Here is a 17,992-nt window from a genome sequence, read left to right as displayed (position 1 = left end):
ACTAGAATTCAAGATGAGATTTGGGTGGGAACACAGTCAAACCATATCATTGGTGGTGGTGATGGCAGAAGTTGTGGTGATAGTGGTGGTGGTGGGGTGGCTATTTGACTCTTTCCAGGTTAATCATCAGATAACTCATAATTAGCTACTATGTGCTCAGGGACCCAAATGAAGTCACAGCCAGTACACCATAAGACAGTCTAGTTCAGCTTGACAGATGTGCAGCAATATAGAGAAATGTAGGAAAATAAACAACCAACAGCTGAACTGTGTGGGTATGATTAGGATGCTCTAGAAGTTTGGGAAGGTTTCTGAGGAGAAGATAGGACTAAACTGGTCTGAGAAGGATGGGTACGGAAGAAAGTAAGTGTGTTTCAGAGCTTGGGGAAACACAGCTTCCTTTTCTCAGGTAGTTCAAAAGAATCTTTTTTTTTTTTTTTTTTGATACTTGAGAGAGGTGATAAAAGAAGAGATGAAAAGCAATTCTCTGCCTTGGCCTGAAGATGTCCCTGGTCTCAGTGAGTGGCTATTCAGTGAAGAGGCAAACACTACAGTGAGGCAGAGGAGCTGCCTTATCTCAGGCTATGCCAGTGATAGGGAGGACTGGGCTCAGGAAGGAGACAAATGTGGCCCTGTTCCTCTGAGTCATAAATGTTATCAAGGAAGGGCACATGACCATGATTACAGCTTGACCTCAATTTGTTCTTCGAGAAGCAGGAACATCTTCCCCCTGTGTTTCCTACATTAGCGGAGACGGATGTTACCATGTCCATGTTATTAATAACACTAGGTGCTATAACAATTGAATTCCCAAATTTCAGTGACTCGACACAGTGAAAGTTTCTCTTTCACCCAAAAATTCAATGTGGATGTTTCTAGTAGGAATGCAGCATTCCTCAGCTTGGAAATTTGAGGACCCAGGCCCTTGCATCTTGAGCTGCTAATCTCTATCTCCATTGGCAGAAGGAGAAAGAAAGGGTGAGGAAGTGTCTGCTTCTTGACTTCCTTGGCCCAGAAGCGACCTGCATCACTTCTGTTCATACTGTAAGTAAGAACTAGATACTTGACTCCATCTGGATGCAAGGGAGGGAAGGGATATGTAGTTCCTGAGTGTGTGTGGCAGAGGGGACAGCCTCTTTCCAGTAAAAACTCTATATTATTAAAAGGGGAACATGAACCTTGGCTGGACAGGTGTCTTTTTGCCAACCACATGTTATAGGTCAGGAATTGCAGTATAGAAATGTGAAAGGGTCAAGATAATATGACTTATTAATGGCAAAGTTAGGGGTGGAACTCAGCCTCTTTTTCCCCCCAGAAAATACTCGATGGAACCTTCTCAGTGTGAAACCCCATCTAAAGGGAGAGTGGAGTAAAAGAGAGAAAAGAGAGCTTCTGTGGCCATGGACAGATATGAGTAGATAGGCACCCCTTCCCTGGGCTCCTCATTTCTCAGGTCTGCCTCCTTAGGCATTGCAAGCAAGTATTCATATATTTAAATGTGCTGCCTGCTGGCTGCCTGTGAGGAGAATGATTTCCTGAATGTAGTACATTTTAAATTTTAGTGAACGTCATTTCCTGGAATGTTTGCAAAACAGGCAGCTTCCCAGGCCCCATCCCAGCAAGTCTGATTCAAACGGCTCTGGGATAGGGCCCAGAAATCTGTGCTTACAATCAGCACCCCTGTGATTTTGAGGCAGGTGGTCCTTGCAACACACACAGAGAGGCATTGTCTTGATTAGTACAAGTTTTATGAGGTTTGCGTAAACAGGTGTTGCAGAGGCTAACTGTGACCTGCCCTTATTGTCTTGTCCTTGACCCCTGATTACATATCACCTGCCTACTAACTGCCAGTCCCTGCATTTTTTTTTCCAGAGGTCTTTACATGATCTCTGGAGGCTGCTTTGCCATCCATGTGATAGGCTAGAATTGCCAGAGAATAAACATCATCTGGTAGCAGTTCTTAACTAACATCTTATAAGTGTTGGTGTATAGATACCCCAGCTCCCTCATCCCTCAGTTGGACCCACTCTCTGCTGTGTGTTTTACACTGACTTCCAGAGTTCCCCACTGGGATTAGGTACCAGGTGCCTACAGTGGTACCTAGCTTGATAATGCACCCTTTATTGGCTCACTTCCCCACCTGAGTACCGGGATTCCCTTCATCTCTTAAACTACCTGCTCTTGAATCCTTGTTTCAGGTTGTGCTTCTAGGGGAACCCAAATGAAGCCAGTAGAGATGCCCATATACCATATGTCAGAAATTCTTAAAGAATCTTTCCCATGACTCCTGTATGCAGGTATGAGTTGACTGTGGAAGTGCAGAACACACTCATTCATGACATTGGTGTCATGAACCTCATTGGCTCTATCTGACTGTCAGTCTAACATGTCTGATCTTGCTTCTAGCAGCCAGTGTCTAATAAACTGAGCAAAACCCACGTGGTACACTCACTGCCATGTGCAGATGGTCTAGCAAGAAAAATATTGTCTTCGTTTCCAAAAGAAACAAATCCCATTCCCACTTTCCCCTGTCAGCTTTGCTCCATGTGGGAGCATCATGCTGTCGATATTTCTCTTGGGTGAGTAGCCTGCAAAGGTTCTCAGCCTTAATGATTACCCCAAAGCAGGAATTGTGGCATAAATCTCCATGTGTGGAATATGTATCACAGCTTGAGTTAAATGGACCCCAAACATATGGCATTGTTTTTTGCATTTTCTAACACATGGGCAGTTTCTCACATTTTAAATCAACTGAAAATGAGAAGATTATAGGCAAATCTTCTTGGAGGATTAACTACTAGGAAATATACTTGGTTTGAATAAACATTTGGGGTGGGATGGAGGATGAGGTCAGACACTTTCCAAAGACACAGTGTGTATTGCAGAGGGTGGGAGCCCAAGGGGAGGCAAGGTGGATGACTCTAGAATAAGCTGCATGTCTGGACAGCCTGGTCTTCAGACACTCGCCCCTGACTCAGATTGCAGGAATGAGCAAGCAGCATCATGGTGTTCGGCCCTGACGAATAGAGGTTGTACAGCCAACAACTTTTTCCTGTGAATGTTACTGATAGGGACCAGTCCCTCCTGGAGACAATCTTTCTTCCTGTGTCCCAGTGTTGCTATCAGTCTGGGCGAATTATAACCTGTACATGGGCAAATTATAACCTGTACAGAAGGCTATGTCACTTGCTCAGAGGCTACTAGATAAAGCCATTGGAAACACTGAAGAATATATAGAAGGGCTCTATTTCTTATTGACCAGATTCCATGTAGGATTTGAGTGACAGTTCTATTTTGAGTATCAAGAGTTAAAGATGATGCAAAACGAAGCATCGGACTTGCACTTTCCTTAGGAGAGATCAAGTCTAGTTTTCTCGCAGAAGGCTGCACCAAAAAGGGCAGCGATGTGTTCTCTGCAGGTAATGATCAATAGGGAAAGGAGAAAGGCAGCTCATTAGGCATTTCTTCCCCAAGAGGCTCACTCAGCCTCCTTAGGCTTCCAAAGCCACAGCCAGCCTTATTGCCCTTATTATTAAAATGGGCCCACTAGAGCACCAGGCTGCTGCCCTCCTGGCTCATGCCAGGCAACGACCCAACTGGCCCTGCAGCTGGCCTCTAGCCTACCCTGAAGACGATGTGTGGTCAGCAGTTGCCGATGCCCAACGTATTTGCGGGCCTCCTCTGCCTTTCCCCTCCGTCGTGTCTCTTTTCCCCTCAAATTTATTAATGCACACGTAGTAAATGGTCTAAAACGGACTTATTCATACCTCTACGTTATCTGTGATATCATTGCTCAGACCGGGATCATGGGTCTGGAGTTTGGGGTGGAGTGGGCTTCCTGCTATAGAAATCAGGCCGCTGCACTTACTTTACACTTCTGGGGGAGGAGGGATCTCTTCCAGTCCCTAAGAAAAGAAAATCTTTAAAGCGTCTTACATGCAGGCGTGCAACCAGGAAGTCCACCCAGCCCCATCTCCGCATAAATTAGGAGCTCTTCCCTCTTCCCACCTTCCTTGTCCCAAGTGGCACCGGACACTGATCCCCTCTTCAGAGCTGCACCAGACATTCACAGGGAATTGAGGTTCCCTATGCAGAAAGGTTTTCAGACAGAGGACCCAGCCCATTTTCTCTCTCCAAATCCTCCTCCCTCCCTCTTTTGTGGTTGCGGCTATAAAATAATGATTCAACAATCAAAGAGCCTCTCATGAGATGGGAGAAGGAAGGGAACGAAAGGGGAAGAGGTGCCCTGGGCTGAAAACCTGTAGATTTTTTCTAAGTGACAAAGGGCAAGGGTCCTTTTTTGAAATTAGGAGAGAGACAGCTGTTTCCTCAATCGAAACTTTGCACATTACAACCAGCCTTGGGAAAAGCCAGCACCACCAGGGAGGAAGTGCTATGGGGTTTTGAAGCCAGACACTGATTTCTGGCTATAATACTTTCCAGCCGTGTCTCTAAGCCTCGGCTTCTGCCTCCATCTGTAGAGTGGGCTTAATAATTTTGACCACCTCACAGAGTTGATGTGAAAATTAAAATAACCCGAACAGAATAGGCGATATATACAGGAATTAATGCAAGATTCCTGACATAATGCTTATAAGTTCATGATGCTTAGGAAGATAAAATTCATTGTAGAGATGCCGAACGGGGGTCTAGAGCTTGCCTTTTCGGGGTCTCTCCCGTCCTTCTCCATCCTCCTTATCTCCTGGGCTGCCCCCTCTGCCCCCGCGCCCCGCCCTCCGTGGCTCGCCCGGGCCTAGGGCGCCGCCTGCAGTTGCGCGCGGCCGCCTCTAGATGGAACTTTCTCACCAACGCAAGGCCCGGCCGGAGCAGCTACCCGAGAGCTGGGCGGCGAGGGGCTCCTTTCTCTCATTCCGGCGGGTGCAGGGTCGGGGGGCCTGGGCGGTAACTAGTGGGGAGGAGCGCTGGACTGTGCACGTCGAGCCCGGCAGGTTTCCACATGCGGCATGCGAAGGGAATCCCGAGGTTTCCCTGCAGAACCCGAGCACGGCTCCCCCGGAGTTTCCTGCCCCGCGTCTGCGGCTCCTTGAATCATCTCAATAAAATGACCGTCCCGGTAGCCACCTACGCCCCTTCCTGCGCAGTGCCCGTAGCGGACCGCGCTGTGTGGTACCTCGAGCCCTGGGGACTCTGTAGCACGCGTCCCTCAGACCCTCGGGGGCGGGGAGTGGGGAGACAATCGCCAGAGCCGCGGGGCGGGACAAATGGCGGAACCGCCGCGCGGCGCCAGGCAAACTTTGCAGGGGAACCGCGCGGCTTGCCGGCTCTACTTTAAGCATTCCCGAAAAGAAAGCATGTGGCGGGACACTTGTCATCTACCATATGTTATTCTCGGTGACGCTTTCTGGAGCTGTGTTCACCGGGGACCCGGGCTCGCGGGTGCTGCCCGCTGTGCTCGGGCGGGTGTCGCGCCTCTCCGCGCCGGTCCCGGGCTCGCTAGGCAGCCGGAGCCGCTGGGCTCCTCCACAGCCATATTCCTCCTTCTACCGCTCCCGCTTCTTCCCACCCTCTCACTCTGTGGTTGGGTCCTCCCCTTTTTCTTGGGGGCGGGGAAGGGGGGATGATTTTTAAAAATCAGAACTATTGACATTTCTGGTCTCCTCGTCGCTTCAGGCTGAAGCGCGGAGGGGGATCCGCGGGCCGAGGGTCCCCCTCCCTGCCCGCGCCAGGGCCGCTGGGTGACACCGAAATCCAGAGGCTCCCGCCCCTCGGGGGTTCCTCCTCCCGCTTCCCGAGGTGACTGGTTGGCGCGAAGCGATTGGCGATCCCGGGCGCGATCCCGGCCGCGGCTCCCCGCGCCGCGCCGGGTGAATGGCCGCGGGCGGAGGATCGGGAGGTGCCGGGCGCAGACCAATCGCGGCCGCCGGTGGGAGTATTTGTTATTCACATGGAAGAGACTTGGCGCCTGCTAGGCCAGCTCAGCCCCCTCAGCCCAGAGATCAGCCACAGGTGCGGCCGCTGTGCTCGCCTCACGCGGCGGCGGCGGCGGCGGCGGCGGCGCTGACATGGAGCTGCGGGCCCCCGGCGGGCTTCCTCACCGCGCCCTCTGCGGGGAGCAGGGTAAGACTCGCCGCCCGGCAGCAGAAAGCGGCTCCGAGGAAAGCAAGTGCCGAACCACGGGACAAAAAGCCCCCGGCCCCCAAACTTCCCCAAAACGCCCTGCTTGTTGGAAAAGGAGAATCCCCCCGTTTTATTCCCCTTTCCGTTTTCTTCTCTAAAAGCTTTCAGCGGACAGCCAGGTGCACCATTCCTTCTCATATCACTCTAGTGATTTGTTTTTCCTGAGCACAAGTAGATGGCCCTGCATGTCCGTAGTCTGTGAGAGAAATAGCAAGCGGAGGTGACGGGAATGGGGGGAGAAGGAGAGTGGGCACCAGGGGGCGAGGGGCTGGCCGGGCATTGGAGCTTGATTGGGTGTCTGTTGATTTTACGTTGCAAAGAACAAGGCAGCCACCCCTCTTGTCTGCCCATGATTACATTACAGTAAAGGGGTTCAGAAAAGAGGGAGACTTTACCCGGAACTCCCAAGGCTTGGAGATGTGATCCCCCAAAAGTTTAGTCGGCGAATGGGAGACTGAAGGGTGACGGGAAGGGGGCAGGCGCGCTCGGCGCTCTGACGGGGCGTGCGGCGGCAGGATTTTAAAGCGCTCTGCCTCGGATCGTCTGCCCCGGGTGACCTCCCGGACCTGCCCTGGTGGAATCCGGACTTGCCCCGCCGAGATGACGAGGTACCTTCGTTTCGCGAACCTAACAGGAGGGATTTCCGAAGTTAGCGGCTTCCGGGATGAGTCGGGGTAACCCCCGCCCTCTGAGCGTGGGCTGGATGGATGTCTAACCAGGATCTAGGGAGGTGGGGGTCGCGGGGGAAGCCGGGCGCTTCGGGGTCCTCGACACCCACATCCCCGCACGGCGCACGCTCTGCCTCGAGTTTGCGTTCTCCGAGTTAGCACGACGAGCTTGGGATTTCCGTGCCCCTCTTTTGTGGCTTTCGAGAAACGCCGGAGTTCCGTGTCCTGTTGGGGGTTGGGGGATGGAGAAAAGGTCTCGGGGATCTTGTTTAAAAAGCAAAGGCAAACGCACCCCGACAGCTCCTCGGCAGCTCCCGCGGCTGGCGCGGCCCCAGTTTCAGGCGGCCCCGCGCGGGGCGTGGGCGAGGGGGCTCGGGCGGCCAGGTGCGGCGGGGGCGGAGGCTGCATCCCCAGCGCGCGGGGGCACCCGGGCGGCGCCGGAATGCCCCGGGGCGCGGGAAAGGCAAAAGCAGCCTGGCGCTCCCCCCACGGCCCCAGTCTCTATCTACCCAGAACCCGGCTTCAACAGCCCAAGGAACTGAGAAGAAAAAGGAACCTGCGCTGGGGAACAGGGGATCCTGGCGGGCTGAGTGACCGCTGTTATGGTAGAGATAGAAACGGAGAGGTGGAGATGGACCGCTCAGCCACGCCAAGCGCGAAGCCCATCCGCCCAGCCAGAAAGCTCGGAGATCCCTTGAGCTTCGTACAGTTGGTGAAAAAGTAACAGAATCACCAAAAAAGAAAAAAAGATTCCCTTCGTCTGACACGCGCTCCCTTGGTGCAAATGAAATGCGGAGGGACACGCGAGTCACCCAGTTGCGCAAAACCGCACCCCCGCGGTTCCCTGGGGAATTACTTCCCCCGTGGCCCAAACTGCGAAGCCTGGTGTCAGAGGGTGTCTGCGCACCCAAGATAGCGGGGGTGAAAACAGACCCCCTCGCCGGTTGCAGAAACCCTTAAGTCCCCTAAGCAAGTCCCACCCCGGGAGGGAATGTCTTATTTGCCATTTGGGGGATCCTTTCCCACAAACCTGAAGGTGCGGGAGTCTCTGGAACACCCAAGAATACACTAGAGTCTGGGCTACTACCGCGATTGAATACAAATCCTGCCAACTGACAGAACTGGAAAACAGAGTTGGTGGTGGAGATACAAGAAAAATCATGAACGGGAGAAAAGCATTCCTATGGTAGCTTGTATTTTGCTTGAAAGAAAAATAGAGAAAAAGAGCCACCAGCAGGTAGATCGTGGATAAACAGCTTATTGCACTTGCCTGTAATTTCCACTTTCCGTTATGAAATTGTTTGTCAATAATTGCAAATGGCTACAGAAACCACTTTAGTTTACCTTGGTCACTTGCTTGTGAATAATACCGTGAAAGATCTCTGTAGGAGGCAGAATCAGCTGTGTGCAATTCATTCTCTGGTTCTTGAAAATGTGTGGCTTGATAATTTTGAAAAGAAAAGCTTCCTCCGTCAGGGAAAACGAACCAAGGTTTTTTAAAATGCAATTTTTCCATTTTAGAGTCAACTACAGGTTGTACCATGTCTAAGATAGAGAATTCTTGCTTTTGAATAAGGGATGTGGGGAGAAATAGATGACGGGAGGCTTTGTAGGAGACAATTGACCCGGAATAAAGAAGAAGATACTGAGAACACAGTTCTATACTGTTCCTTAGGCTCAATTTGTTCTGTTTGGATTGTGCTAGCTAGTTCTGCCCTGTTATGCACCCTTCGAAAGTTATGGCTGCTTGAATAATTCTAAAAACATCTACATCCAAAAGGAATAGAGAAAAGGAAGAGCTGAGCTCCAGTGAGTGCAGGAGAAAGTTAGAGGTCTGGAGAGATGTGCTCTTTTCAAAGTTGGCTGAGCAGGTTGAAGCTGCTGCGGGGCTTGTTTAATTGGTATTTATGCAGCAAATAACCCCTCTGACATTCACATTGGCAATTGCGTGCCAATATTTGTGTATGAATGTTCCATTGTCTTCAGGGCACGATGTACAGCACACTACACACATGTTTTTTTCCTTCCAAGTTTCCTTCCTACCACCTTCCTCAGGTAGTTAGAATGCCCATCATAAAGATGACCTTGCTTTAGTTGGGGGGAGTGGAGTTGCTCTGTCCCAGTGTCTTAAAAGAAGATGCTACTTGAATTTCTCTCTTCCTGGACCCACAGCCAAGACCTGGCCACATCTCCATGTCTGTCAAGTTTGCTGGCTTGCGGAGGTTCAGGAAACTTGCTGTTTTCTTGATAGACTCTGACTGGGCATCCCCAGACTCACAAATGTGGTTCATTCAGTAGGGATGGCCACTTCATGTTGTTCCCAGGAGAGGCTATGAGCTGAGAGTTGGCTGGCTTATTGTTTCCATTTCAAGAGAGGGTTTTCTTTCTGCTAGGAATTGGAATTTAGATTTGGGCTTTCTCTCTTCTTTTTTTTCTTTGATTTTCATTTCTACTTGGTAATTTGACAAATTGCGACAAACTCACCCACTCACTGGGAGGGACCCTGAGCATAATATTGTCTCATCCCAGGACACCCTTTCTCAGTGGTGGGCATTGCTGTTGGAATGATTTGAGAGGTACTATTGAGACGCTCCTGACTCCTAGCTCCCTGCTCTGGCTTGTTGCATTGCTAGCCTTAACCATTATTAATGGTGATATTTCTTTGGTAAATAAATTATGGCTCTCCTAGGAATAATTTTGAGAATGCAGATGTTCCATTTGGGGATGACAGTAATGCATCTTCAGGCTTTGATACCTGCTAATGAATCCACTCACTCCCTGGGGAGGGCCAAGGTAATGAAAGAACAAAGGCACTGAGGGAAGGAAGAGACCTAGTTCTGGGGAGGTCAGGGCAGGGCAGGGCAGGGCAGGAGGTGAGCAGAAGTGGGAATATCTAGGAGAGGCCTCAGAGGAGTATAGATTGTTGGACACATGTGTTGCCAATTTCATACTTTTCCAGGCAGGGTTATGCCTAAAGCTAGAAAGCTGCTGGCTATTTATTGGCTGACTTTTCCAGTGGTCATGACCCAGCGGTAGAAGCATTATATTGTACCTACAACTTAGGAAGGTTTCCGGTTGTCTTGTTTTCACAACAGGAGATTATCTTGTCACCACTTTCTTCAGAATAGCGATTTAGATGCTCAGTGTCCATGACCTTTAGTTTTCCAGGTCAGGCATGGTACTTCCATTGACTTCTTCTTGCGTCCTTTCCAGTTTTCCTTCAAGCTCTGTACTCTCCATATAGGCTTGCCAGGGTTGACTTTTTTGGACCTGTGACCCTTGTTAAGGTCTGACTAGATCCAAGCGTGATGAGAAAGTGGTTTTCTTAGATCTTCTAAGTACAATACACCAGTAACATATTTTAGTTCTAGGACAGATTGTTAAACTAATAGTATCCCTGTCCATTCTTATAGCACTTGGCAGTTTATAAAGTACTTTGACACACATTATATTGTTGGATTTCACAAACTGGGAGATGGGGGAAAATCATTCCCCATTTTAGAAACCAAGAAACTGAGATCTGGTTAAGTGACTTACCCAGTGCTATACAGTGAGTACTGGGGGAAGTAACATTAGAATCCGTGTCTCCTAGGACTCTAGAACATCTCACTCCCAGTCCTCATTATCAAATCAGGGTTAGTTTGAGATCCAGCATGGCCTCCTGCCCCCATGGGGAATGGAGAAAGGGAAGGAACATAATGGCAGTCCTGCATTTGAATTCTCGCCTGAGACTTTAGACACAGTCATATAATCTTTCTGTTTTCAGGTTCCTTAGATCCTGAATGGAGGCTGTGATACCATCCTCATAGTTGTATTTTAGAGGGAAATGAAATAATGTGTCTGCAGCTCCAGGCACACTGCAGGCATTCAGTAAGTGTTGATGTCACGCACTTTCTCTCTTCTTATCTGATACATATTATAAAAAGTAGCTTCTCATTACTTTAAATATGGTCTTTTTGTGCAATAGCTGTGTTATTGGAAAAATAAGGGCACAAATTGAATTCTCCTAAATCAGATTGTTTTTTTAAATGCCTGGGATTTAGCTATTTAAAGGAAACCTGTGGTGAATTCTTTTGTAATGCAAATAATTACTTTCCAATTTATCTGTTTAGTAAGTCGAGCTTCTCCTGTATCAGATTTTTTAAAATATGAGGCTGGCTTGTGTAGAAGAGCTTTCACAATCCTCTCACTGATGAAAAAAAGTCACTCAACTTGCAAACAAAATCAGTTATTGTGTTCAGTTGGCAAAGCCTTGCTCTGATGTTTGAGCATAATCTCATATTCCCTTATTGTTAAGTAATAGAATCTCAGAATAGGAAGCTGGAAGACACCTTAGAGATCACGTGGTCCATCTCACTCGTTTCACAGATGAGGAAATGGAAGCACATAGGGGTGAGGGGACATGTTCAGTGTTACCAGCCAGTGACTGTCAGACAAAGATCCGATTCCAAGCCTCTGTTGCCAGGGGAGAGCTCTGTCTGCCCCATCCTCACTCTGCCCCACCAAGAATCCATAGACATGCACACATATTGCAGCATAGGAGATGCTACAGAAATACGATGCATTTTCAAAACAACCAAAAGAGCTGCAAGTGTGAGCAGTCATATGAATTGATGAGAATATTCAGCTTAACCTTTTTGTTAAAGAGCTGAATGGAATGCAGCATAGGAATGCTGCTTTGGCCTTTTTATGAGAAAAAAATTACAATTCTTGGATAATGGTATTCCTCAGTGAGGATTTTACCCTATCATATTTTAATCATACCTGCTAAATGCCCAAGGAAGATGTGATGGCAGACCCAGAGAGACCCTGCATGCGTTGATGGGTGTGTTCCACCTGACATCACCTTGACATCAACCTGGCCAGGAGACCTCATTTGGAGCAGAAGTGTTTGGACAAACCGCATTGGATCTTCTCAGCCCTTTGAGAGATTCAGAAATCACCTCCCTGGAAATGCCCCCAGATTGTCCCTTCCTAATTAATATGTTATTGTTCTTCCAGAGCTAAGCATCGAAGATGTGCACCTTTCTGAAAGATTGCAGTGGAGGGGCAGGGCCATTCCCTTTCCTTGTGCTGCCACAGTGAGTCCCTGCAGCACTGGGGTCTTTCTCCAAGGACAGGACCCACCTTCTGGGACAGATGACTTTGGTGGCACTGCCACTTATCAGCTCACCCTCTCAGGGGTTGGGGCCATATTCAATCCCTCTGAGCCTTCTTCTCTCATTTATACAAGAGCTAATGCCTGGTGTGTGAAAATTTATGGAGATACCGTGTTAGATACTTGACACTGGTACAGAGAAAGTGCGTAGAAAATAAAGCAGAACTCTGGGCTCTGGCCAGTGAGGAGGTACCCTTCTGGCCTTTTAGGAAACAGAGCACATTTAGGGGGCCACAGGCTCGGGGTCCAGCCAGGGTGCCTGCTTCCAGGAGTCTTAGGTCAGGGGACTGCCCATGGAGGGCCCAGTGATGTATGATGTGCCCTGTAAGTAAGGGTGGGCTGGCGGGGGAGTGCACAGGAAGGGCTATGAGGGTTCATGGTTAAGCCTCCCCAAAGGGTTCTACGGCCTCTCCCTGTGGGTCCAGACACAGTGCTGAGAGGATTTGTCCCCCTCTGAGATTGGTTTCAGGAGTCCAGACCTCACGCCTCCTTGAAACAGTCCATCACAGTCCAGGCTTCTGCCACATGTCAGAGGCAGGTCAGTTTGAGAGAGGAGCTGTTTATACTTTAAATCAAACACAAAACATACAATAGAGGTATTTGGATCTATAGCTCTGAAAGATTGTGATTTCTTTAAAACTCACAGACTCCACTAGGATGAGTTTGGATTAAAGCTCACAAGAATTGTACAAGAACAAGATAAGTAATTTAAGATTATACAATGAAACCTAACTGATGTAGTTTCTCACAAACTTTCAAATATATTTTTCCTTAGGTTTTTTAAAAGGGGAAACTAAACCTTCTGGCACTAGAGTCTGATTTTTATGACAATGTATCAGATTTTGAAATAAATGGAAGATTTAAATATTTTATAAGTAGCTCTGATTTTATTTTTTAAAGTGACAAACGAAATTCAGTAAAAGCTCACCAACTGGGCAAATACAGAAAGAGTTGCTCTGCTCCAGTAGAAAATGAATTACAGACTAAGTTAGCAACAATAACTCCTGTTTAATGAGGCAGATACTATGCTTTCCATGTGTGCTGTGTGGCAGGTTCTATCACCCCTTTACAGACAAGAAAAGCAAGCTTCAGAGAGGTTACATGCAATTAATTCTATGTTCCAGAGACAGAAACTCCAGCAAAAATTCAAGTGAGCTGTCCAATAAATGAAACTGAAATGAAACCAAAACTGAACCTCTCGTTTTCCATTTCAGTGCATTCAACCACTAAACAAAACTGATTCCTGCCTCACTGCTATTCATCCCCCAATCTTTTTTTAAAAATTAAAGCTCCAAACAAAGCTATGAGATGCCAAAGAGAGTAAACAATACTGCAATCACCAATAATTTTAAAAGCGACTCAATTTTATTACTTTCTGGACTGTACAGCAAGTGGAACTAGGTTAATGCCACATGGATAGGTAAGGATGCATTGTGATGAACAGATGGGCTGTTTGTATGTTCGTCTGTAATTGAAAGCCATTTATTCTCTTAAGTGTTTTAAGTACTTGGGGGATGGCTTGGTGTAAAGAGGAAAGGTGGGCCCAAGACCCATCCACTCCCCCTAGACATTTCTCCTTCACCTTATTTATTCATTTAGTCTGTACTCTGTCAGAACAAGGGTCAGCCCAGCCACGTGGAATTGGTCTCAAATTCTCAACTAGTGATCAGAGTTAATGAGGTTTTACTATCATGTGACTGGTTTTCCTTGTGAAACTGTTAAACACAATCTTACTTCTCTTAATGGGTGGCCGGTATAATTTATGGCCTATCACTTGAATGGTTTCATCCAGAAAATCAGGTTGACTTTCTGAGTGTTTCCTTTTGTGGAATGCCTGAGGTCAGGCTGTTATTGAATCACAGATTTTCTGAGGGAAAAGCAGCTGCTAGGAGAATCCAGTGTGAGGGACTAAACAGTGAAGTGGTGAGAAAAATCAGAAAGGACGAAGTATTTTGGGGGCAGCACAGAGGAAATCTAAGGCTTAATGTGTGCCCGGAGGCAGGGAATACTTGTCTTAGGCTGCACAGAACTATCTCAGCCGAGTGGGCCATTGGCTGGCTAGGCTGCCAGGTGTTTGCTCAGAAATATGGGGCAGTGGGCTGCTATGAGCCCTCTTTTCTAATCTGCAAGTGCAAAAAATGCAGCTTTCTTTGAAGTGTTTGGGCATATTTTCAGTTATCCCCCAGGGAAGCACCATCTTTCCTTTCGGGGCAAGAAGGATAAAAATAAAATTTTATGAACTGGAACTTGAACAAGTGAATGGAAAATACAAGCAGATGTTGGTTGGCTAGGGTACAGGAGAACTGTCCAAATTTCAGGTTTCAAACCCATATATAAATAGGTTAGAAATGAGCATTAGATTAACCATCCTGCCAAAGTAAATTGGTGCTGTTTATTCTCTTAATTAGCTGTGCATTACAAATCTCAGATTCCCTGTGTTAAGTCAGTTCTCATTTTCAGTCACATCTCTTCAAAAGTCGTTTGAAAAAAATCTTACGGAATTAAGGGTGAAGGCCGCAGGAAAAAAGCTTTGTCTGTAGATTTGTGTGTAGCCTTTTTCACTTCAAGTTATTTCTAGTCTTGATGAACTTTTCCCCACTGAGTCAGACAAAATTAAGCAGCTCTTCAATTGATCGCCAACTCTGATTTGCTCCTAGTGGTTCTGGGATCAAGGCATGTTTCCCTCAGAACTGTTAATATACCCATTGCTCCCACACCGACAAATTAATTGGAAACCCTGACAATGGTAATAGGAATATCTTCACATGTCACCTTCCCTGTGTGTTTCATTTTCAAGTCTTTGTTTTCTTACCAGAGAATAAGACAATTTATATGAAATAGCTGACTTTCTATGTTAATTTTTTTCACAAGCTACAAAACTTACACATTTTTTAGCTCTTTGGGTGGATTTCTTTCTCTCTTTCACTTTGTAATTGAATAATCACTTTTTCCTACTGGGTAATTTGAGGCACTAAAAAAAAAGTCATTAACAGATGACTGGCTTGTTGAATACATCACAGAAAATAATATTTATTATGATTTTGTTGACAAAATTAGAATGCTAAATTCAGATAGCTGCAAAAAAAAAAAAACAGATTTGAAAAGAAATGGTGCCATCAGTTGCAGGATTTTTACCTTCATGGAAATAAGGTTTGTTGAAATAAGATGAAAAATAAAAATGCTTTCTGGTTTGGGAGAATCAACCTACTTCCTGATACTGTTCTGTTTCCCTTGCTCCAAAAATGTCGTCAATCTCCCTGTTTAGATGCAGTGCAGCCAGGTGTTCAGAATCAGAGGGGGCCAAAAAGAATTAGTTTCTTACTGAATAGGGGATTTTTTTTAAGAGGCTGGTGTAAACAGGGCTGCAAAATGTGAAACATGTAGACCCACTGAACTGAACCCCCTTTTTTCCCCTCTTCCCAGGAATAATTCTGCTACAAGGCTGATTTCAAGGACATGAATTGTTGACCTCATCCCAACATCAGAACCTCAGATGTTCTAATTTTTGCACCATTCCAGGCAAGTTGATCTTATAAGGAAATAAAATTGAACCTTAGGGGTCTGATGGAAATTCACTGTGACATTCAAATCAAGAAAACTTGCTAATGCCCACAGAGCCTTTTCCCCATGGGCCCTGATGGTAGCCTCCAGAAGGTGCAGCCTCAGGTGGTCCCCTTTCTTCTGTGGCAAGAATAAACTTTGGGTCTTGGATTGCAATACCACCTGTGGAGAAAATGGTATGCGAGGGAAAGCGATCAGCCTCTTGCCCTTGTTTCTTCCTCTTGACCGCCAAGTTCTACTGGATCCTCACAATGATGCAAAGAACTCACAGCCAGGAGTATGCCCATTCCATACGGGTGGATGGGGACATTATTTTGGGGGGTCTCTTCCCTGTCCACGCAAAGGGAGAGAGAGGGGTGCCTTGTGGGGAGCTGAAGAAGGAAAAGGGGATTCACAGACTGGAGGCCATGCTTTATGCAATTGACCAGATTAACAAGGACCCTGATCTCCTTTCCAACATCACTCTGGGTGTCCGCATCCTCGACACGTGCTCTAGGGACACCTATGCTTTGGAGCAGTCTCTAACATTCGTGCAGGCATTAATAGAGAAAGATGCTTCGGATGTGAAGTGTGCTAATGGAGATCCACCCATTTTCACCAAGCCCGACAAGATTTCTGGCGTCATAGGTGCTGCAGCAAGCTCCGTGTCCATCATGGTTGCTAACATTTTAAGACTTTTTAAGGTAGGTAAAGGCATTGTCTTTCTGACCATTGTGAAAGAACAATGAAATGCTATGACTCCTACTGCAGGTTTAAGAAGAAAGTGAAGATGGTGAAGGTGCTCATAGACCCTTTTGGTGTTACCAGGTTCCTCAAATGGGGCATTCTGTATGGGGCATTCTACATGTATTGGTTTAGTTCCATTATTTATAATTAACTGGATTAATTTTGACTCTTTTTTTTTTTCCTGAACAAAGAGAAAGGTGAAAAGTTCTGTGATATATTGGGTCCTTGTCATCTTGGGATAACCTCTTTATTAGGCTCATTTTAAATTAAACAAGCATTTTTGAAGAGAATAATGAACTCAGCGCATTTATCATGGAAAACATTTCTATGGTATTTGAGCTATTTAATTTACTGAGTGAAACTTCTTTAAGGTGGGATGCTCTGTTATGACAAAAGTTTGTTCATGAAGAAACAGTATTTATTACTAATGTGTAGATGGGAGTGACACTCTGGGAGATGAGATGGCCATAAAATTGTCAGGCTTATTATAAGTACAATAGAGCAGAACCTTATTAATTCAGACTGCTCTGATACAGACTTAGAATAATTATATATAATTCTTACTGCATTAAAAGTTCAAATTTAGCAGGATAAATTAGACTTTTTGATTTAGGTTTGGTGATCTATTACCCATATGTTGCATTTACATATTGAATAAAATTGGAAATATGGAATAATATATGTAAAAATACTTTGAAAAGTATAAAGTGCAGTAAAAATAAAGTTATTGTTAACTCACCATTTTCATTAACTTTCTCATTTTATTTATTAATAACCAATATGTAGTCTTTTGTAATAGACATAATTTGTTTGATTGAAAATACTTTCACTCTGGTTTCTTACTCAGGGGGACATGAATTTTTCAACTTAATCTGAATTAATGAGCCTTTGTTTTATATTGTGAAAAATGGTTCCTGGCTGGGTGCAGTGGCTCACGCCTGTAATCCCAGCACTTTGGGAGGCCAAGGCGGGCGGATCATGAGGTCAGGAGATTGAGACCATCCTGGCTAACACGGTGAAACCCCGTCTCTACTAAAAAGATACAAAAAATTAGCCCGGCATAGTGGCACACGCTTGTAGTCCCAGCTACTTGGGAGGCTGAGGGAGGAGAATCGCTTGAACCTGGGAGGTGGAGGTTGCAGTGAGCCGAGATCATGCCACTGCACTCCAGCCTGGGCAACAGAGCAAGACTCTGTCTCAAAAAAAAAGAAAAAAAAAAGGTCCTATGCACATTAGATTTAGAAATATTAAAAGAATATGGAGAAGTTGGACAGATGACAGGTATTGTGACAAATGTGAACAAAGTGATGGGAAATGTCACACAAAAGATGAAAGGAATTGAATCAAAGGATTTCTGGCTTGGCAGATATCTCAGAGGCACATCTAGTCTGGCCCACTCATGGCACTGGAATCCTCTTTGTAACATCCCCTTGAGTGGCTGTGCAGCCTCTGTATGGATTTCCCTAGTTTAGAAGAGAAAATGCTATGAGGAAACTTAATGGCTATTTTCAGATAGATGAAATTTTCTCAAATAAGGAGGATGCTAAGCAGAAGCTCTCTGCATCTAAGGAGTACTGAAGAGGCACAAACAGGCTTCAGGGTGTGCTGGAGACATTTGAGCAGGACATTAAGAAGCGCCTCTTGACAGTGAGAAGGACACAATTAAAACATGTAGCCAGAGTTGCTCTAGTTCTGCATTTCTGGAAACCTTCAAGGGAAACTAGGCAGTTGTTAACCATTT

At 46.3% G+C, this 17,992-nt stretch overlaps 1 protein-coding gene across 4 annotated transcripts in view; it reads left to right on the top strand.

The window, feature by feature from the left end:
* The first annotated feature begins 690 nt into the window (after positions 1-690).
* Positions 691-17,992, top strand: part of GRM8 (glutamate metabotropic receptor 8) — an 824,239-nt gene continuing 806,937 nt past the window's right edge. The window contains exons 1-2 of one of the 4 annotated variants that reach the window (XM_055392490.2): positions 691-1,044; positions 15,388-16,208. In XM_055392490.2, the coding sequence (XP_055248465.1) occupies positions 15,699-16,208 (510 nt within the window). In that variant the 5' untranslated portion in view covers positions 691-1,044; positions 15,388-15,698. Of the gene's footprint in view, positions 1,045-5,190; positions 6,079-6,492; positions 6,747-15,387; positions 16,209-17,992 lie in introns of those variants that run through there. The other 3 variants (XM_055392491.2, XM_019030487.4, XM_055392489.2) reach the window with 3 other exon arrangements.

The sequence above is a fragment of the Gorilla gorilla genome, chromosome 6 (genome assembly GCF_029281585.2).
Source record: "Gorilla gorilla gorilla isolate KB3781 chromosome 6, NHGRI_mGorGor1-v2.1_pri, whole genome shotgun sequence".
Taxonomy (NCBI): domain Eukaryota; kingdom Metazoa; phylum Chordata; class Mammalia; order Primates; family Hominidae; genus Gorilla; species Gorilla gorilla.
This window is presented reverse-complemented; position numbering and strand designations above follow the sequence as displayed.